Source organism: Cucumis sativus, chromosome 7 (assembly GCF_000004075.3).
Source record: "Cucumis sativus cultivar 9930 chromosome 7, Cucumber_9930_V3, whole genome shotgun sequence".
NCBI lineage: Eukaryota > Viridiplantae > Streptophyta > Magnoliopsida > Cucurbitales > Cucurbitaceae > Cucumis > Cucumis sativus.
The window spans coordinates 21,337,174-21,358,614 of record NC_026661.2 but is presented as its reverse complement, the minus strand read 5'-3'; the positions used below and the strand labels follow the sequence as shown (position 1 = coordinate 21,358,614).

The 21,441-nt window shown below is 36.3% G+C and overlaps 4 protein-coding genes across 4 annotated transcripts; 2 read left to right on the top strand and 2 right to left on the bottom strand.

Annotated features, from left to right (window-relative positions):
• Positions 1–1,382: 1,382 nt before the first annotated feature.
• On the top strand, positions 1,383–3,085 carry LOC101214723 ((R)-mandelonitrile lyase-like; the record flags this gene model as incomplete). The annotated part of the gene is made up of 1 exon (XM_011661499.2): positions 1,383–3,085. A coding segment is annotated over one exon (1,599 nt), but the record flags the coding sequence as incomplete, so codon positions are not given.
• Positions 3,086–4,372: 1,287 nt separating this feature from the next.
• Positions 4,373–8,837, top strand: LOC101213352 (RNA-binding protein with multiple splicing 2). The gene is made up of 9 exons (XM_004141690.3): positions 4,373–4,820; positions 4,966–5,145; positions 5,231–5,306; positions 5,738–5,867; positions 6,095–6,209; positions 6,569–6,660; positions 6,768–6,837; positions 6,958–7,040; positions 7,452–8,837. The coding sequence occupies exons 1-9, from the start codon at positions 4,656–4,658 to the stop codon at positions 7,546–7,548; spliced, it is 1,008 nt and encodes a 335-aa protein (XP_004141738.1). The 5' UTR covers positions 4,373–4,655; the 3' UTR covers positions 7,549–8,837.
• Positions 8,838–10,045: 1,208 nt separating this feature from the next.
• On the bottom strand, positions 10,046–16,529 carry LOC101213590 (exocyst complex component EXO84B). Its single transcript, XM_004141691.3, has 7 exons — positions 16,091–16,529; positions 14,640–14,737; positions 13,243–14,296; positions 12,225–12,737; positions 11,755–11,943; positions 11,098–11,234; positions 10,046–10,501 (listed from the first exon to the last, which is right to left on the bottom strand). The coding sequence occupies exons 1-7, from the start codon at positions 16,232–16,234 to the stop codon at positions 10,339–10,341; spliced, it is 2,298 nt and encodes a 765-aa protein (XP_004141739.1). The 5' UTR covers positions 16,235–16,529; the 3' UTR covers positions 10,046–10,338.
• A 1,732-nt stretch (positions 16,530–18,261) lies between these two features.
• LOC101214317 (ATP synthase subunit epsilon, mitochondrial) lies at positions 18,262–20,863 on the bottom strand. Its single transcript, XM_004141694.3, has 2 exons — positions 20,597–20,863; positions 18,262–18,553 (listed from the first exon to the last, which is right to left on the bottom strand). The coding sequence occupies exons 1-2, from the start codon at positions 20,778–20,780 to the stop codon at positions 18,525–18,527; spliced, it is 213 nt and encodes a 70-aa protein (XP_004141742.1). The 5' UTR covers positions 20,781–20,863; the 3' UTR covers positions 18,262–18,524.
• Between the last annotated feature and the right edge of the window lie 578 nt (positions 20,864–21,441).

The following is a 21,441-nucleotide window of genomic DNA, read 5'->3' as shown; positions in this document are numbered from 1 at the left end:
CAATGTCGAGTTTGTGAGTAATTGGATAGTCCATAGTAGTAGGGGATTGAGGGTGTACCTTTGGTAGTTTATATGGGCCAGCAACAATGCAAAACTAAGCATGGACTCATAACTTAGCCTCTTATATTTACATGAGCCATTATTCACTGGACAATTACATCATCATGATTGCTCGAGCTTGTTATTAACTCTTTAGTGTATTACTCGTTAAACTACTCGTTTGGTTATTTACGAATCGTCTGTTGAGAATATGGACAAGTAAAAAACTCAATTACTTTAAGATCCTTCAATATATGTCTCTAAGATCCTCCTAAGCTACCTTTAAGGTCTCTCGCGAGTCATCTCAACTATCACTTACTCCTTTATGGGACATTTAAGCTACATTTAAACTCTTTATAGGTTATACAAGCTACCACTTAACTCATTCACGAGTTTTACAAGTAATCTATAAGCTTTTCATAAGTCCTCTACACTACAATTAGACCCTTCATGTGGGTCAGTTGGGCTACCACTAGCCGGATTTCATGTGTTGTTTGAGTTAACACTAAGCCCTCCAATGCTTTATATAGCTACCACTAGGGTATTTTTGTCTACGACCTATTAAATCTATACATAATAAAAACACAAGCATAAAAAATGGAGACCGAGTATTAGGAGTTTTGGAGACAGAAGTTGAAGCCATTAGAATATAATTAAAATTGAAAGAGATGAAATAAAAACAAAAAATGTGTTGCCACATGGCGTCATCCTATCATGCCAGATCATTACAATGGATAAATAGGCATATTATACCTATAGGTTAATATCATAGCCAATAATATGGTTTACCTATTAAAAGTATTCTAACTTACTTTTAAATAACATTGTAAGAAATTGATATAGACTTGGTTTAATTTTTTAAAAATTGAATTGAAAAAAGAAGAAAAAGAAAAAAAAGATGAAAATTATTCCAATTCCATTGAGTAATAAATGATATAAAAAAGCTGCTTCGATCAAGTTGATATATATACCAAATGGAAAAAGAGGTAAAAAAATCTCTCATTTAACAACAACAAAGGCTTTCTTATTGGTTCATAATTGGGCATAATCTCTCTTGAGAATATGAAACAATTTTCAACTGAATCCCCAACAACCAACAACCATTCTTGATCATCATATTACCACTCTCAAGAATCCAAGAAAATGCCTCTGTTTCCTTCTTCCAAGAAACACTCACAAGCTCTCCTCTCTCCATCAATGGAGTCTCGCATTTCCTTCCACTCTCAAATCCTCACGTTCTTGCTCATCTTTTCCGCTTCATCCGCTCTTCCAAACTCCTCTCAACAAGGTATAGTTTAAACAATTTTTTTTTAAAAAAATTATTGAATATAATGAATTAATAATCTGAAATTTACGTGAAACCAGATCCCGATTACCTGAAATTTGTGTCCAATGCGACGGAATTTCCCGAAGTAGATTACTACGACTACATAATCGTCGGCGGCGGAACGGCCGGTTGTCCACTCGCTGCCACATTATCAAGCAAATTCCGAGTTCTTGTTCTTGAACGCGGCGGCGTTCCTCATGGAAACTCCAATCTGATGTCTCAGGAAGGATTCTTGACGACTCTTATGGACGACGTCCACTCACGTAACTCCCCCGTGCAAGCATTCACCTCAGAAGAAGGAGTTCCCAATGCCAGAGGACGCATCCTCGGTGGCAGTAGTGCCATTAACGCTGGCTTCTACAGCCGAGCTGATCAAGCCTTCTTCAAAAACTCACAACTCAAATGGGACCTCGCCATCGTCAATCAATCCTACGAATGGGTTGAAAAGGAAATCGTGTTCAAACCAAATCTCAAGAACTGGCAATCCGCCGTTCGCGACGGAATGGTCGAAGCTGGAATAATTCCGTACAACGGCTTCAGTTTAGACCATGTAATGGGAACCAAAATCGGGGGCTCTACATTCGACGAGTTAGGCCGACGTCATAGCGCCGCCGATCTTCTCTCTCACGCGACGCCGTTCAACATCAAAGTCGCCATCTACGCCAACGTTGAGAGAATTCTGTTAGCTTCCACAGTCAAACGAAGACCAAAAGCAATCGGTGTTCTTTATCGTGACCAAATCGGCACGTATCATCACGCTATGCTACACGCACGTGGAGAAGTATTCTTATCAGCAGGCGCAATCGGAAGTCCGCAATTACTGTTACTCAGTGGAATCGGATCGCGTCCATATCTCTCATCTTGGGGCATTCCAGTAGCTCATCATTTACCCTACGTCGGCCATTACCTCTACGACAACCCTAGAAACGGAATTTCCATTTTAGCGCCGATGCCATTGGAGCAGTCTCTAATTCAAGTAGCCGGAATTACAGAATCAGGAACATACCTTGAAGCAGCATCAAACGTCATCCCGTTCACCTCGCCGCCGAGGTCATTTTTCATCAGAACACCATCGCCGCCGGTGTATCTGACGGTGGCGACACTAATGGAAAAAATAACCGGACCGGTTGCCTCCGGCTCGATGCGGCTGGCGTCGACGGACGTAAGGGTGAATCCGGTGGTGCGATTCAATTACTTCGGAAACGCGGTGGACCTGGAGAGGTGTGTGAACGGGACAAGGAAGATTGGAGAGATTCTACGGAGCCAGGCGATGGAGGGGTTCAAATTCAGGGATTGGTTCGGGAGGAAGGAATTCCGGTACGTGGGGCCGGCTTATCCGGAGAAAGAAGATGAAGATGGGTTGGTGTTGAGGGAATTCTGCCGGCAGAGTGTGAGCACGATATGGCACTACCATGGCGGATGTGTGGCGGGGAAAGTGGTGGATTCTAATTATCGGGTTATTGGAATGGAGGCGCTGAGAGTTGTGGATGGCTCGATTTTTGGGGTTTCGCCAGGTACTAATCCTCAAGCTACGGTTATGATGCTTGGACGACATGTCGGTTTGCAAATTATCAACCAACGCTCTGCTGTTACGACGCATCGTGTAGTATATTAGTGTATGCTCTAATAGTCTAATTCTTTCTTTCTTTCTTCTTTTTTCCTCACGGGGATGATATTTTCTTACCATATATTCTTCTATAAATCTTCTGTTTTGTGATTTTTTGTTCTGTTTCTTTACTTTGTTGGGCAACTTTTTGTTTTTTGTTTTTAATTACATCAGTTTTCTATTCCAATCTTCTCTGATCAAATTTAAAAAACAAAAAACGATTTTTCTAAAAGTATATTTTTCTAGTTTTCAATATTTTACTTGTTTTTTAAACTACTCGTAGAATGTATATAACAAATGAACAAATAAGAAAATCGAAATAGTCTTCGTAAGTTTTATTTTAAAAGCAAAATAGTTTCTTAAACGAACATTGATTGCCTTTTTACCAATAATTGGACCTTTCTTTTCACTTTGGAGTTGATTTTATGTAGTTGAATGGACATTTATTGTTGATTATTTTCTTTTTCTTCTTGCTAATTAATTGACATGTAATGTAATGATTTGACTTCTTTTAAAGGTAATAATGATTTCTTAAAAAACATGTGTAATCCCACGGGTTGTAGTCTATATGTCATAATTGTATTATAAATAATAAATTGATCTTCAAAATTTCGCTAGAGTGTGTTTTTGAAATCCGATAACAAATAAAAAGATAGGAAGACAAAAATGGTACTTTTCTTAGTACAAAAAGTAGTTAAAATATGGTTTAATATAGATTTGGTAAATATAGCATAACAAAAATTCATTATAATTGCTTTTGCTATAGAGAGCAAATATTTTACACATTTTGCTATTTTTTACACTTTCTCCTCAATTTTAATTTAGTTGATATTAATAATATATTTAGATATGTTATTATCTTTCGTTTATTTTATTTCAATTTCTATATTTTATAATATTGATATACATTTAGGCTTGGTATACAAAACACTTAGTCAAATACATTATATTTTCTAATAAAACAATTATACCATAAACATTTAAGATGAAAATTAACCCTTTATCCACTTTAACTACTTTAAAATTGTGTTGAATTTCATACACTTACAATTTAGTTGATAAATCAATTACGTTAAAGATTCGATTTTAATAAAAGTAATTGATAAATCAATTACGTTAAAGATTCGATTTTAATAAAAGTAATTGATAAATCAATTACGTTAAAGATTCGATTTTAATAAAAGTAATTATTTTAAGATAATAATAACATGCAATAACATTTTTAAATAATTATATATAACAAAAATTTATAAGCCATTTCGATTGATAATAAACTTCTCCTACGCTATTATTGATAAACTACTAATACTAGCATACGTCAATAGATACGTATAAATTTTGCTTATGAAACGATTCATACCATGCGAATATTGTAAATGGTTGATTGGAAAGAAAATTGGTTGTGCTGGCGGGCAGTAGTTGGACCATAGTGTTTTAATATAAGGCCCAACGGCGGAGGACAACTCACAATGCTTTGGCGCGCAGGGCGGCGTTTTTTATCCTCTTCTTAGGTTTTCCGCCGGGAACTTCCAAATCCGTATCGCAGCACACTCAAGAACTCCAAGAAATTCACCATTATTGTCAATACGAAGAACAAGAAGAAGTTGAATTGAAACCCACTAATTTGGTTGTTTCAATACTCCATTCTTGCTTCCTCCTCCTCCTTTTCACTCCTTTTTACGCATGGCCGGTACTGGAATCCACCCGTACCACCAGCAATGGCCTGCCGCCGCCGCCGCCCCTCCTCCTCCTCCTCCACAAGCCGCTGCCGCTGCTCCCCCTCCTATTCCCCACCCCCATCCACCTCAGATCCTCGTCGACAACCCCGGCCGCCATGCCTCTGATGAGGTACTGACTCTCTTTTTTCCGTAGAGGTCTTACATAGTTGCTGAGCTTAATTTGGGTTGTCTTGTGTTTCTTCAATTTTCAGTGAGTTGGGCTGATTATTTTGCTCAATCAATTGTCTTTATTTTTTGGTGTTGTGTTGTATTAGGTTCGAACTATATTTATAACAGGGCTTCCTGAAGATGTAAAAGAGAGAGAGCTACAGAATCTTCTCAGATGGTTACCTGGTTACGAGGCTTCACAAGTGAATTTCAAAGGTGAAAAGCCTATGGGCTTTGCGCTCTTCTCCAATGCCCAGTTTGCTATTGCTGCGAAAGATGCCCTCCAGGTTCATGTCTTTGCCCCGCTGTTCTGTTTAATGAATTATTGAATTCTCAATTTTGAAGTTTCGGTTTCTTTGATCTGTGGTTCAGGATATGGTTTTTGATGCGGAGTCTAAGTCAGTGTTGCATACTGAGATGGCCAAGAAAAATCTATTTGTTAAACGAGGTGAGTTAGTAACTTTTGTGATTCTTGTTGGGTTTCATTAAGTTTATTCTTAGCTCTGATTGTAGGATTATCACGCATTACGTTTGTTTTTTATTTTGGTTTATTGTATTTACTTTCCTGTTGATCTTGACTTGTAATGCATGCTTCCGCAATTCAAGTTACCCTGGCACTATATAGATATATATAACTACGCTTTTTCTTCTATCAACGACGAGTTTCCATCTTTGCTTATTCACTATGAGGCTTTCTTGTGATGTCTTTTAATAGTGACACATCAATATACCTTCAGTTTTTTTTTTTTTTTTTTTTTTTTTTTTTTTGGGTGTAACATTTTCAAGCTTTAAACACTTTGCTGCTCTTTTTTCGTTCTGAAAAAGGAAGAAGCAAAAGATTGCTCCTGCCTGATTTGCTAATCTTTGTTCTACTTGTAGGCATTGTTGCTGATGCGAGTGTTTACGACCAAAGTAAGCGATTGAGAACAGGTGGTGACTATGCCCACACTGGATATTCAAGTCCATCACCTTTTCATGCCCCTCCACCCCCTATTTGGGGGCCTCATGGGTGAGCCTTCTCTATCTGAAAGCCAGAAAGTGGTTTCTCTTCAAAGTTAGTCTATCTCCAATTATCTGTATGGTGTTTTATGGCTATAGAAAAGGAGTTGGACTTGTTAATAGCTCAATTTGCTCATGTTGGTAGACATTTTATGGTTGTTTTATGTGTCCCCCATCCCACACCAAATGGCGTTTGATTTTGTTGGTCAAGTTCCTTATGGTTCTGTGGTTATCTAGGTATATGGCTCCACCACCTCCTCCATATGATCCTTATGGAGGTTACCCCGTTCCTCCTGTACCTATGCCTGCTCCTGCTCCTGTACCAGCACCTAGCAGCTATGTGCCTGTTCAGGTAATCCTTTAAGTCTATGGCACATAATTATGATTGTTGTTGGAGTTTCACTTCGTCTGTTGTGTGTATTCTCCTGCCATATCTTCTTTTTCATCAACATTTGATCACGATCCATATTGTTTCATTAGCACGTTGATGCTCCAGTCTGACACTGAACTTTGATATCGTCACTTCCAACTACTATCACTGGAATAGGAGGCTTTAGTACAGCTAACTATTAAAGTTACGATGAACTGATGAAGACGTCATGAAGTGCTTTGTCTTATCCATTTCACTGTGAAAAGAAAAAGATTATATTACACAGGTTTTTTCAAGTATTGGAATATTTATGTATCTCATTTTTCTCATGTTTCCTACAGAACACTAAAGATAATCCTCCTTGCAACACCCTGTTTATTGGCAATCTAGGGGAAAATGTAAATGAGGAGGAACTCAGAGGTCTTTTTAGCGTGTATGCAAGTCTCATCTTTGCACAATTTTCAATTGTTTAATCATGTTTATAAATCACGCTAAACCAACTGAATCTTTTGGATCACTTGTTCATGACATATAACACAGACAACCTGGATTTAAGCAAATGAAGATTCTGAGGCAGGAAAGGCACACGGTCTGCTTCATTGAGTTTGAAGTAAGTAGGTTTTAGTTGACTGTTGATTCTTTAATCTTCACTAATCATGTTCAGGCTATTGATTATCAGCATATTATTTTTTTTCGCTTTCTAATTTGGTTATCTGCTTCACCTATTTAGGACGTGAATAACGCCACCAATGTGCATCATAGTTTGCAGGGTGCTGTTATCCCTAGTTCCGGCTCTGTGGGCATGAGAATACAATATCCTTTTTTTTATCAAATTGTTTTTTTTATGTTAGCCGCAGAACGATATTACCTATTCTACTGGTACTTGAAAATTGGAAGTTGTTGCCTGACAATCTATGTGTTGGAGTGAATGATTTATCTAATATTCTAATTAAATGGTTGAATTGTGCTACATATAGGTGTAATGCCTTAAATCTTATCTTAGAAAATTCTAGATCTGCAAGTGTATTGTTTGTTCTTTGCTGAATGCGATGTGTGCATTATAACCAATCAACTACTCATATTATAACAATTCCTGTTGATGTTTGTCAACGTATGTGATATAGGTTTTGCAAACATATGCGTAAATGTGATTTCTTGAACTTTTTCATTTATTGTTCTTTTCATGATTTTGCATACACGTTTCTTCTCTTGACTCATGAATACATTTTCAAAGAACCCGTTTGGGAAACGGAAGGATGCTGCCTACCCTGTTTCTGCTCCTGGCGTGAACGGAACTCCACAAGCTATGGCATACCAATAGCATGAAGGGGATGTACTCTGTTCTTTTTGCTCCAACAAATTCAAGCACTAGATGATAAGATGCATCTTGCAGCAGTTGCATGCATCCATGATCCATTTCATATCAAGTCATCAGCATTTTCATCTCCATGGGAATGAATGAATTGCTCATTTTGGTGTCACAAACATTCCATTTGGAAGCATGCTACTGTAGCACTTATTTGTTACATGCATTTATTTTTCAGTACCTGAGAAAAATTTAAGTAGCTGGATTACATAGTAGGGCCTCAGATATTATTATCATTTGTAGGATGTGTGCTGTGCATTAGTCCTATTCTATCTATATTGTTTGTGTATGAGTAAGTAGCTATTTATTTAAATGGATTTCCTCGTTTATTTAGAGCATTCACATATAAAAGTTCAGTCACTTCATCTCACCTGGCGCAATTTCAATTCAGGAGTTCCCATATCATGGTGTCACTCTAGTAGGAATGTAGGGCAAGTAGGCCACCAAACAATTCATCACGCCATTACTTTATTTTTCCATTAACATTCCCATAATCATCACGACCACATCATACTTGGCCAGCAATCAATTCATGGTGAAGTATTCGCATTGAGGGCTTGTTTGGATTAACTTTCCAAGTGCTTAAAATATATTTTTTGTCCACTTAGAAAGTCAATCCAAACGGATCCAAGACCATTTCTTAAGCATGGAAATACATAGTGGCATTTACATACAGGATTGAAGTATGAATTGACCAGGCTACTATCCATTTGAGGTCCAGTTTCAGGTGCTATCTGAAGTTTCTTTTCCCAGCATTCAGGAAGGCTTCAAATGCATGGAGGTGAATTGAACATTGATTAAGGGCGGAAGTGGAGAAGCGTTTAATCCCCCCCTCCCCCAAAAACATAATTACTTGAACTGAAGCAACAACAGCACAAAATTATACAGGCCACAGGACTATGATTCAAAGAACCAGTTCGAGCCATCTACTCGTCATTGGCGAGTTTGCTGGATGTATCCAACTCGCTACAAAACTTGAGTGTGCATGTTGGCTTGGCTATGGTGGGCATCATAGTGGTGGGATTGGTAGAAGTGATTTGTTTGATCAAGATATTAACTTATTCTCAATCAGGATGGCTTTGTAGTGCTTTCATGGAGTTGTCATATTTTTAAACTTCTACCTTGTTAGTGTTTTAGAACTGTTTCGTCGTTCCAATCTCCTCCTACACATAATTAAGAGTTCCTTTATGAAGTTAACGGACTTATCTATGGAAAGATGAAATGAAAATAGGTGTGATTCGTTCGATGGCTTTTGTTATTGAAAATGGGAAGCTAGTGTGATGAATACGAGGGAGAAAAGCTAATTGATAGTGGAAGAGGGAAAACTTGCACATTTAAAATGCGATTAAGAAGAGGGAAAGTGATTTGCACAATATTGAAAGTGCTCAATTGTACATGTTAAAAGTGTTTTAAATTGAGATAGGGGAGTCGATGTTCAAATATTAGTAGTCTTTTCCATGGGATTGCAACGTTTGGAAGAAAGTTTGAAATTGAAATAGATAAGTTTTATTCAAATATCATTTGTTTATTTATTTTATTATTATTCCTTTGAAATATGACATTGTAGTTTTGGTTTTGATTTATTTTGATTTTTTGTAATTTTAAAATATTTATTTTGGTTATTACACTTAGATTCATTTTCATTTTAATCTTTTAACGTAAGAAAAACCATCCTTTTGATCTTTGAAAAATATAATAAATACAAAAAGTTGTAAATAATCACTAAGGGGCGTTTGGGACGTGAAGTTGGTTATTGTAATTTGTCAGTTTGTGGGTTATTATAGTCGTGTCTGAATGATTACAGTTTGGGAAAGTTAGAAATAGTGAAAGGGCTAGTGAGGAATAGTGAAAGAGAATGAGAAATAGTAACAAATGAAAAATATTTATAATCTTACTAGAACTGCTCGTTTTTTATCAGAAGCTTGTGATTTAGTTTTTGATGCAGCAACTAGGGGCAAACAATTCTTAATTGTTGGTACCAAAAATAAAGCAGCGGATTCAGTAGCCCGGGCTGCAACAAGGACTCGGTGTCATTATGTTAATAAAAAATGGCTCGGGGATGGAAATAGTGAAAGGGATAGTGAGGAATAGTGAAAGAGAATGAGAAATAGTAACAAATGAAAAATATTCTAATAAATTATGATAACCAGAGGGCAAACATGAAGTGGACTATATTTATGTAGTCGGATAGTCCAAACACCCCATAAAAGGTTTGCATTTTGATCTTTTAAAATTAAAACAAAGATAGAAACAAAAAATCGTAAAGAGTCACATCGTCAAGAGTAAGAGAAGTAAGAGAGGCCGAATGAAGAAAAGTGAAACATTTTAAAAGCAAAGAAACCTTGGCCTTTTATAAAATTACTTTTTATTTTATGTAATTGCCATGTTTGAACACTGAGTAGTAATTGACACATGTAAGTAGATGTTAAGTTTTGCAACGTTAGGAGTCAAATGAACAAAATCACAGGCAATAATCCTGCTTCTGTTAAAGAATGGACATATATATAATATCAAAACAACTCGTTCGACCATCATTTACAAACTAGATGCTTGTCAAAAACTTCATGCCAAGCCATCGCTGTGCAAATTTATCTAGTACAAATGTAGGGAAGCCTCTAAAACTGAAACAGGAAACTGAATAAGATTCAAAGAATATGGACGTAATTGACAGATAAATGCTCACAAATCCAAATCCACTACAAGAACTTGGATGGTCTAATTTACAAGAAAGAGAAATTGTGACTCTTAAGAACTCCCATGAGATCTAACAGAAGAAATCGACTGTGCTGAAACCGAAGCCGTTGGACTGTTAGGATCCCTGTCCCCATTTATAGCCTTTGGCCTTCCACTCAATCTTTCTATTGCATCTTGACAAACATCATTGAACCACTCATCTTCCGGAAGTACACTGATAGGAAACAGATTGAATATCAGAAGAACTGAACAAAAGTCTTACATAATTGCAAATACATCACAGAAGAAAGCAGATTTCATTACATGTATCACACATCTACTTGAATTCCCAACAGTATCGCCAGTCCGATACCGCACGGTTCTAGTTTCTCTTTGGAGTTATTCTACCATTACTCCATTTAGGGAGTGTTTGCTTAGGGTATTGGAGGAGCTGGGGAGAGTGAGTTGAGAGAAGTTTTTCTTTGGCCACTACTAAAAATTATTAATTTTATGTCTTTTTAACTCCTCGCGAATTCAAGATTCTCATTTCTCCCGACTTCATAATTCTATAAAATTTTCAATTCCACCCCTAGCCCCAAAAGCCCTAAGTGAAAAGACTCATTATCTGACATTTCAATTGACTCAGACCAAATTCAAATTTTCGTGAGTTGTCATGTTTTCTTTTAAACACAGCCAATGGGACTCAAGTTTTCATGCATATAAACTCATGAAAACTTAAAAAAAAACTCAAATTTCTAGAAAAAGATACGAAACCTTTTTAAAGTAAGTTTAATAGAAATTTTAGCGTTCAGAATAATGTGTATGGTGTACCTATCTGGATCAATTCCTGTTGTAGCAAATGCAGCCATTGCTTTTGATATGATCTCATTGACAACTCTGTGCAGATTCCGAGATAAGTATCGACCTTGGGCAGCAAAACACATGACAAATTTCATATCCAAGTAGAACTGCACAAATTAGAAACAATTAGTTATGATCATTCACATGGAAAAATGTATCTAGTGATCAATAAGAGATTCTAAATCACACTGTCAGTAGTGGTTAGCTTACATAGACTTCCTTCATACAAATAATGTTATTTATTTATAATAACCGAACCACCATTTATTAACACAGATGATAATAGGTCAATATCTTCAGAGTATACTAAACAAGGAGACATTGTGATGCAACTTGCTACTTAGTTCCAAGAAAACAAGAATTCTCTCCTCAAGGCTCAAACAATACACCCTTGATACAACATTATGCAACATGATCATGATTTTGGAACATAAGCACAATATTAGTAATATCAGCTCTCCAAATCACACTTTTTTCCTTGACAAGACAACACAACAAAGCAGTTCAAGTCTCTAGATTACAAATTAAATACTGATGCTGTCAAATGTTGGTAAAAAATTTAAAACATTATGCCATATGATTATGTAACATAAAGTCATCTGGAACAGGCAGAAACTACAGTCGCACCTGCTGAAGACCAAGAGGGCCAAGAGGCCTTGGGCCTTCCTCAATATCATCCCAAAAACTTTGGTCACCCGAAAGCCACAAGATGACAGTTTCTGTAAGCCTCATCAAGAGTAACGTAGCAAATCTTTCCCTGCCAACGAACATATCTGCTGCCATACTAGCTATTCTGCTCAGTTTTACAAACAGTTCCTGAATTGTGATCATACAACATGGTTAGACTTCCTATGGAAAAATCAAGCAATGACTGCAATGTCATATGTTTTTCTAAAATTTATTTGGCAGAATAAACAAACTTCTTTTTTAATAGGTAGAGTTGATTCTTGGCAAAGGGAATTTTCATTTCACATAGAAAAAAAAGAGTTAAAGCTAGCTTTCTCATGCTCATGTATGCATTAGTGACACAATCAGAAATAAATCAGCTAACATATTATATAAGAATCCCAACACAAAGGAAGGATCACACGAAGTACCTGGAATATAAGAGATGGGAACCATTCAACATCATCCATATTTCCACCCATGTTTAGGTACATCTCAGCAGTGAGATGGCTGTCTCCATCCTCTGTAAAAATTAAATCAAGGGCATGCTGTCGACAAAAAGTATCTTTCAATCTATCCACAGAGCCAACTAGCCGCCTCTTCCACTCCCTTTGCTCTGGGTGACGGTTTTGCTTGTCTGAAAGTCGTCGACGAGGATCGTCCTTATAAGCAGTTTGAGTTGGTGGAGACAGTTTCATGGCAGCACGAGGCAGTAGCTCATCGGCTAACAATGATGCATTTGCCAAGAGTGCAATTTGCTGAGCGTCTGTTTCAGCCAAGCGCACTATCTTACTTCCAGCACCATCAAAATTTGCTTCCTCTTCCATACCAGGCAATGCTTTGATTAACATGTTGATATAAGAGTCAAATACCTGGAATAATCCCTCCAGAGTTTGACTCCCTAACTGCATACTAAGTAAAGGTCCCACATCCTCAAAAAAATCCTGCAATGGAAATATTTGAAGCCAAAAAAGAAAGGGTCAGGAACAATAAGAAAAATGGAACAACGAAGACAATATGCCATTCACTACATCGAACATATCTAATCTGACTTTCTTCCAAACCCCCCTAAAAAAAAAAAAAACACGTGTGATGTCATGAAAACACAACATACAAGACTATTGATGTAATCCACTTAGTTCAAAAGTAGACCTCATTGAACAGGAAAATTACAAAGTTCCCTCTCTCCCCCTACCTCTGACTAGTCAGATAAAATCTGTATGGCGCTCATCCATTCTTAGATTTACTCACTTTCAGTCCACTTAGTTACAAAGGGACCTCCATTTTTACATCACATCTCCCCTATCAAGTATATATTACTTCCCAAAAAAAACAATAGATTAATAATAAATAATGTCAGAACAATCACCAAAGAAATAATACACATGAATAACCCACCCACCAACACACCAAATTAGCATCATCAAAGAACAATCGAGAAAATTTTACCTGGACCATAAAATTAAACCGGTGAGCACTGCTAGTCAATTTATGTTGGAATGCAGCATTACTAAAGATAGTGCTAGAAGTTCGGCCAGATTGCCGTGTGGTTGCAGGAGCATATGTTAGTACCCAATCATCAGCAGCAGCCAAGGCCGCCGTGCTCTCTTCAATTCTTTTTAAATTAGCTTCTAGTGCTTGTTCAACACTAGGCCTAAAAAGTTTTAAAAGCACAGGACAAAGTGCCAAACCACGACCTTCCAATAATGAACAATGGCCTAAAGCAATTTGAACACACTCTGCAGCAGCTCTGAGACCTCCAGCAGCTGCAGATGAAGCTAAAGCGTGCCTTTTTACAAGAAGTGCAAAAGCCTCTGTCTGCTTTGTAGCCCACATCACAAGCTCAGAAGAATAAGCAAGTTCTCTACCAAAAATAGCTAAGGAATCACTAGAAGCTTGAGCAATGGCTGAGAAAACCAGCTGGGAGAGAGCGGCAGTATAGGCTCCTCCATATGAAGTGCTGGATGGCCGAAGGCTTTGCATATTGTACTGATATCTTTGGAAATGTGCTTTTAGTAACAAAGAATGAGCACGCTGTCCATCCCCTAATTTTTTGAGTGCTGATATGGCTGCACGGAGTTCAACCCCACGAGTAGAAGGCTGACAAGCAGCCTCAGCAAGTTGATCTGCTAACCTTTGCCTTCGTTCAGCGGTTGCTGATTGCAGAGATATAATTGCAGCTGGGGTTAAGGTTTTCTTTTCTTTCGCCTCAGTAGCTATCCTGTCTCCCTCATCAAGAGTTGCCAAGGCCTCATCAACTCTTCGTTCTGCTAAGAGAACGTCCAAAGTATCAGGATACTCCACTAACCACTTCTCAATATCTGAAGAATAGCCATCCCCTGATCCTAAAAACCCATTTGGAGTTGTGCTTTCAGAAATAGAGGAAGATACTGAATCAACATGAACCCCTTCAGCTAAACCATGAATTAAAGCAGCCTGAGTAGACAGAAGGTTTCTAATGGACGAGAGCTCCACCTCTAAATCTGATATCTCCTTTGATGTGCTGTCAGCAAATAGCACATGATATCAATATAAACTATTACTGCACTGAATAAAATTAATAGTGAAGTGACCATTAAAGTACGCACTGAAACTTTTTGCGAGCTTATCTCAGTTTATTCCTTAACAAAATATACAGTTCAATCTTTGCCACATCATCTGTTTTGCAACACTTCAGTGCACTGTATTTCTTCAAATGATCAAGCAAGCTAATTAATTAACTCACATCTTAAATTTAACCCCCACAATAATCAAAGGAAATTCTTCCTCCATCACAAGGATCGGCTGGTTCAACCTTCAAAACAGTCCATGTATATCTAATGTATGGGCTCCTAGTTATAACGTACCGTATAAAGGCAGCATAATTTGCATAGACACTTTTACGCATCTCCTCAGCAGAAGCTTTCTTCAAATCCCAAAGATAAGTGCATAATTGCTTGATTTCCTACAAAAACATAAGATGCTTAACATCAGGGATTTCATTAAACAGTGAAAGGTCTATTTGGCATGATATAGAAAATAAATAATAAACATGAAATTAGTGAGGCAGGTGTACAGTGGGGAAGGAGGGGGGGTAACAAGCTCATTAATCATTCCTTATCCAAGAAGAGAACCCAAATAAAACTAATCTAAATTAGAAAATAAGAAGAAACAAAAAAATCACACAAATTGATCAGAGGCATATGATCAAGATTTTCAAATCGTGAATTGAAATGTCGAGGATTTTGAACATAATGTATTATGTACTGCAAGTTGTATTGTTAAAAGTCTTTCGTCCCCTGCTGGTACATGGCACTAACTTCCAGTTCTCAAAGGGTATAAAATTTTCAAAGTTTCTAACAAGGTATCAAAATTTCCCAAGTCTATATATAGTTTCCTTCCACGCTCACAACCTTCCTCCTTTTGGAATGGATCCAGCCTTGGAATCCTACCCTTATTCTGTAGTCTCATTTCCTCATGATCCGAAATGTTTAATAAGTTAGTTTTGTAGTGTCTAGCATATGAGTTTTTCTTTCCGTTACAATATTAAACTTCATAATTGACAGTCACGAGGAAATGAAGAATGCTTTCTACCAAATAATAGTTGTGAACCAAGTGTCTTTAAAGCAAAACCATAAGAACTTTGATTAACGTGTATTTTTCCATCTCCATTCTAATTAATTTGTGTGATTTTGCTTCGTAAACATATAATTCTGTTCATTAAAATTCAATAGGAGTATTTAGAAATTAGAATTGATGGGAATGTCATTTGATTCAAAGCATATGATATGAATCACGTATTGTTCTCCTTTAAAAATCCTTTATAACTGTGAGGTTGACAGAACGGCCTAACATTTTATGCAAACATATGGCCGCTGTCAGGATGATGATGATATACATGAATGGAGAAAAATTATAAAGAAGGTCATACTATAACAAGATGGGTGTGAACTTTCATTTTCGTGTATGATGAAGCTATTTATAGTTCGAAGCTAAGTATATCTTTCAGGAATTCAGGATTTCAGATATTCCCATCTTAGATGTTTCATGGGAAAATCCCTTCAATCAAATTTAGTAAGAAAACCCCTCTGAGAGAGAACAAATCAGAACCAATAGAGTCAAGAGAAGGAAAGCTAAATTCAACAGAAATCCTAAAAATGGTTAAAACAAACAAGCGATTACCGTGATGACATGCAATCCCCTCAACCAACTGAATTAGGATAAACACACACACACACACACACATTTTTTTAAAAAAAAAAAAAAACTTGAAACGAAAGAAGAAAAAAATGGGTAAAATGAAACAAACAGAACGAACCTTCTCGTTAAGAGAGCATCTAGTTTGAACATAGGAATCGGCATCAAACTTGTCAGACCTGAAGAAATTGATGCCTTCTTCAAATTTAGCGCCAGTTTCCTTGACAGGGGTGGGTCTAGACCGAGCGGTCTTGACGGAGGCCATGGAAAGGTGATCCAACTACAGAATCAGATCAAGAGAAAGAGGGAAAGGGATTTCGATATTGGAAGAAGAAGATCGAAGGAGAAATGGGAGGGAAATTGGGGAAAAAGGAAAGTGAAGAGAGAAATTGGAAGAAATGAGAAGGATGATTGAAGGAGAAAGGGGGGGCAGCAGCCAGAGGAGAACAGCACGACTCTTTCTCTCTCTCTCTCTCTCTTAGCCTCTGTTCTTCCGGTTTATTATTGAACCGAAAGTCGACCGAACCAGTTTGACAATGTGGCTCTTGCATGCAGCGATGAAGATAAAGATGTGAACCGGGTTGGTTCGGTTTTCTTAATCGTTCACACTAGATTCTACATATATTTTCTGTGTCCGAGTCAGGTGGGGTCTTAGTCGACTGACTTGGATGTTGTGATAATTGGGATACGCTCCTCCTTGTAGCGTTAGACTCTCACCTTCATATCAAAATTTGAGGGATAATTCCATCCGTATGTGTGTATTATATATATATATATATATTATAAAGTGTTTTAACTGCAAGATTTTAGAAAATAATTACAATTATTACAAAATATTTTGAAATATTACATTCTATCTATATCTGTAGACACATTTAATATATTTCTATCTATATGTGATAGACATATATAGTTTATACTATATAGATAATCGTCTCTCACAATCCATTAAATACATATGTTTACATTCTATCATGAATTTATAATTATTTATTTAAAAAACATTACATTTTACTTAAGAAATAGATTGTGAAAAATAAAGTTGGCAGGTTTATCAATTTTTTCACCTACGTTCCAATTAAAAAAAAAATTATAATTGTATTAGTTGAAACAATAAATTATAATTGAATTAGTTGAATCAATTTGATTCTCACACGCTTTTTATAAAACCATTAAGGAAACTTACGCTTTGAGAATTAAGTAATGCATAATTTTCACACGCTTTTTATAAAACCATTAAGGAAACTTAAGCTTTGAGAATTAATTAATGCATAGTGATGAACTTAAGCGGATTGTTTCTTAAAAATTTTGAAGTTTAATCAACTTAAACTATAAATTTCACATAATCTTAATAAGACAATGTATGAAGCGATAAATTTATCATTTCAACGTCTTAATTCATACGGAATATAAATTATCCGAAATTTGAACTTATTGAATCGAAAAGAGGTTGTTACTAAAAGCATTCTTTTGGAAATGTAACCAAATCCATCCATGATTCAAATGATTAAATATACATTTAGTTTACCCAATAAAAGTATACCAAACTCACCAAATACCTGTGGGTGGACAGATCAGAAAGTTTTGAAGACAGTAAAAAAAAAAAAAAGGAAAAAGATTTTGGAAGATAGCTCAAACGCCTATTATTCTCCTTAAAATGAAGAATAGCAACTCCTTACTTCCTACCACAATGAATTCACTGATTTAACTCAATGCCCATTAAATAAATTATATCATATTAGAGTAATTGCATCCAGTAGAGAAAAAAAGACTAAACATACAGCAATATTTTCATGAGTAAAGGAAAAAGAGTTACAAATATAACAAAGGAAAATTGTAAAAAATGACACAAAATATTTACATAGCACAAATCGTTGTTCTTGATTCCTAAAAACAAGAGCAATACAATAATAAACTTTGGGGTTGATTGTTATATTTGCAAGCTAATATTTTAGGCATTGAAGGGAAAATTTAAGGGGGAGTTGACTTGAAGAATGGTTTATAGACGACGACATAGGCAGTGGATGATGAATCGGCTATAAATGAATAAAAAAGTTAAGCCCATTATTTATGGGAAGGAATAAAGCCAACCGCCCCAACAGGTTGTGGGGAATTAATTATTGGAGTATTATTCCATCTCTATCATATAATTGTAATTGTAATTGTAAATGTGTTTAAAAAAATGGGAGCTTTTCTAATAAGGAACTGCTTTTGGTTTAAAATATAAGAATGAAAGTGTTTTTGGTTCAACCTCCAACAGAAGTGGTTGAATAAGAACACAAAAAGAATACATCAAGACAGACTAAAAAAATTATTTTATGGAGATCCAATGCTCAAAGTGGCAGGATACAGAGTATAGGTCGATGGAAAAATCAAACAAAAGGAACTTTATAGTTGATTTAATAGCAAGATTTATTACATTTTGCAAACCTATGGAAATTCAAGAGATTCATCAATCCATTTCCATGAAAGGTTTGATTTCAAAAAGTGATTCAACCCTACAAATGTTGATAAGAAAAAGAGAAGCACCTTCGAAATGGAAACTCCTAACACCTTCACGCTTCAGGAGTGTCCGACCTAAGAGCTGATGTAAAAAAGATAAAGTTATCAGTAAATACGCAACAGTATATAGGTATATATGTTTATACTAAATACTGAAAGATGGTATCTGAACTTTTAATTTTGTGCCGAATAGATCACCACCAATTTCCTAATATTCAAACTTATTAAACACAGCATCTTGTTTTTAAACTATACTCAAACTTCAGAGACTTTGTTCACAAAGTCGAGCAAACTTAGACATCTAAACACTTTCATAAGTTTAAGCTTCTCCGTTTTATTGTCTACTTTTACTAATGTTTTTAAAAAGTAAATCAAGTTTTGAAAACTGAAAGTATGTTTTTTTTGTTGCTGTGAGTGAAAACCATTAGAAAAAAATTGAGAGGTAAAGAACATAAAAAAACCAAAATTGTGCAATTAAGAGAGTTCCCTTTCAAATTGCAAATGCAGGATGGAGTCCAATGTGCATAGAAACTGTTTAGTGGGATTGAGTTGGAGTAATTTTTAGGGAGTTGAGTTGAGTTGGTAATTATTATAAGAGAGAGTAATTAGGGGAATTGACACAAATAACGAGGTATAAAACCTCTTCAATTGTTGGTGCGCCCAAACGTTGGGTGAGTTTTGTTTACCCATCCAACTCAATACATGTCGGCTCCATTGTGAAAATATTGGACAGTAATTTTTGTGGTGGGATACAGTGGAGTATTGACTTCACTCACACTGTATACAGTGGTTATCTTACCACCACAAACATTTCCTTTTTCCTATGTCTATCACACACATACACACATATATTAATAAAAAAACACCTACCGTACAAACACATCTGTAATCAACAGACAAGGAGTATATAAAACTTTCACGAGCAACAATGCAAATGTACATCCCAGACATTTGAGAGTTTACACTAAATCATATAAAAAAATTGAAGAAGAAATAGTCTGTGCCCTATACTAGAAGACCATCGTGGATTCTACACTCAAGACTGAAACATAGTATATAGTACCTATACTTTAGGAATTGAGACAAAATTTGCCATTAAACCATCATACCTTAAAAACAAAATAATCTAACACGTGAATGAATCTCACCCAAGAGAAGAAGAAGTAGAAATGATGAGGCTGCCAACCTTTGATCAAAGTAGGCCGAAATAAGGTTTTTGATGTCTTCTAATTTGGTCAGGGAAAGGGCCACTGGCAAATGACGGTTGTTCCTTGATCCCTCAAGACTGATAACTAACAGCTTCTTTGTGCCAACCAATATCTAATTTGGTCAGGGTCGGGCCATTGGCACATGAGGGTGGGATTAAGTTTTTATACGTCTAATCTCTAATTTGGCTAGAGTTGGGCCACTGGCATATGATGGTCGATCCTTGATCCCTCAAGACTGATAACTGACAGCTCCTTTGTGCCGACCATTATACGTTTTGGTATGTTATAGTCTAATCAATTGGTTCTAAAGATTTTCAATACCCGCTACAAAATGCTTATAAGAAGAATTACCACCCCTAAATTTTTTTCGCAAAGACCTCCAAGCTAAAATTCTAAACCCCATTGGCAGAGGAAGTAAGTCATATAGATATCAAGTTATTCAATTGAATAATAAATTCTAAACAGGTTTGGAACTACATTAATTCTAAGTAAATGCTTCCTACAAACAATGAAAATGAAATGTATCGAGAAAAGAGACGCTCCACTACGACTCAAGGGAACAAATACCCAACCCACACAAATGACTTGCACGACATGGAAGCGACGAATTACTAAGCCTGACACAACAAATACGCATATAGGTGAAAACAAACTAGAAACCCTAGAAAACCACGATGCGAATTGTATCCCTAAGAAATGTGCGATCCTCATATCAGCTCAAAGAGAACTGAAATTTACCCTAAATCCCCAACAATCAACCATAATAATCAACCCCAGAAAATAAAAAATCCAATAAATAACAGGTAAATGTATTGAAAACAAATCAGAAACAAAAACAGGATATCAACCAAGAGCTAGGAAACCCTAGATCTCGATCTAAAATCAAAATAAGAGGAAAAGAGAGAGAGAGAGCATACTGGGCTTTTGGGGCTTGCCATCCACCCACTTGGCAACGGAAAAATGAACCTTCTCACGTTTGAGAACCTCGGTCTTGTAAGGCTCCTTGAGACAGTTCCTGACCAGATTGGCACAAATGTTTGAGTATGTGATGTAAGTCATCCCCGCCGCTCTCCAAAAGGGCACCGCTGCACTCGACGCCATTGTTCTCCGACTTTCTCTCTAAACTCTCTGTGTCTCAAAAGAAATTCCTCAATTCTCTTACACTCTCGGCAGTTTCGATTTGTGCGTGGTCTAACAAGATGAATAGCGTTTGGGCTAGTGGGCCGAGGAGATGCTCTGTCAAATGTAATGGGCTTTGCAAAACTAAGCCTATATTGTTCTAGTTGGCCTCCACTTCTTGTGGATCAAGGCTCATGATGCTGCAAATGTAATGGGTTTTCCAAAACTAAGCCCATGTTGTTCTAGCTGACCTCCACTTCTTGTGGATCAAGGCTCATGACGCTGCTTCCTCCTTGAAACCACCCCACAACACCACTTTGCTTTTGGTTTCACTAAAAAAACGTCATTTCAAAAGACAACTAAAGACATAGTTGTCTTCCTATGCTTGTATATTCATAATTATTCCCTTCTCTAATCGATATGAAATTTTATTTTGTACTCCTTATCATAAACGATATCACGAATTTTGTTTTGATTGTTAAATTTACAATTGTCCCCTTATAAGAAATGAATGAGTTATTATAGTTGAGTTATAATAGTAATTATTTTAGTTTGAGTATAATACCATGCCTTTATGATTTAGATTATTTTATTTTTAAAAGAAAATAATAAATATTTTAGAATGGAATAAAAAAAGTGATGA

What these genes read in the sequence shown, in the direction of transcription:
- LOC101213352 (XM_004141690.3), top strand. Translation starts at nt 4,656, where the DNA reads ATGGCCGGTACTGGAATCCACCCGTACCACCAGCAATGGCCTGCCGCC. An exon ending in TCTGCTTCATTGAGTTTGAA is followed by an intron (nt 6,838 to 6,957) that starts GTAAGTAGGTTT and finishes TCACCTATTTAG; the next exon opens with GACGTGAATAACGCCACCAA. An exon ending in TCTGTGGGCATGAGAATACA is followed by an intron (nt 7,041 to 7,451) that starts ATATCCTTTTTT and finishes ACTCATGAATAC; the next exon opens with ATTTTCAAAGAACCCGTTTG.
- LOC101214317 (XM_004141694.3), bottom strand. Translation starts at nt 20,780, where the DNA reads ATGGCGTCGAGTGCAGCGGTGCCCTTTTGGAGAGCGGCGGGGATGACT. An exon ending in TGGCAAGCCCCAAAAGCCCA is followed by an intron (nt 18,554 to 20,596) that starts GTATGCTCTCTC and finishes TTTTTACATCAG; the next exon opens with CTCTTAGGTCGGACACTCCT.
- LOC101213590 (XM_004141691.3), bottom strand. Translation starts at nt 16,234, where the DNA reads ATGGCCTCCGTCAAGACCGCTCGGTCTAGACCCACCCCTGTCAAGGAA. An exon ending in GATGCTCTCTTAACGAGAAG is followed by an intron (nt 14,738 to 16,090) that starts GTTCGTTCTGTT and finishes ATGTTTTTGTAG; the next exon opens with GAAATCAAGCAATTATGCAC. An exon ending in TCCCATCTCTTATATTCCAG is followed by an intron (nt 11,944 to 12,224) that starts GTACTTCGTGTG and finishes ATCACAATTCAG; the next exon opens with GAACTGTTTGTAAAACTGAG.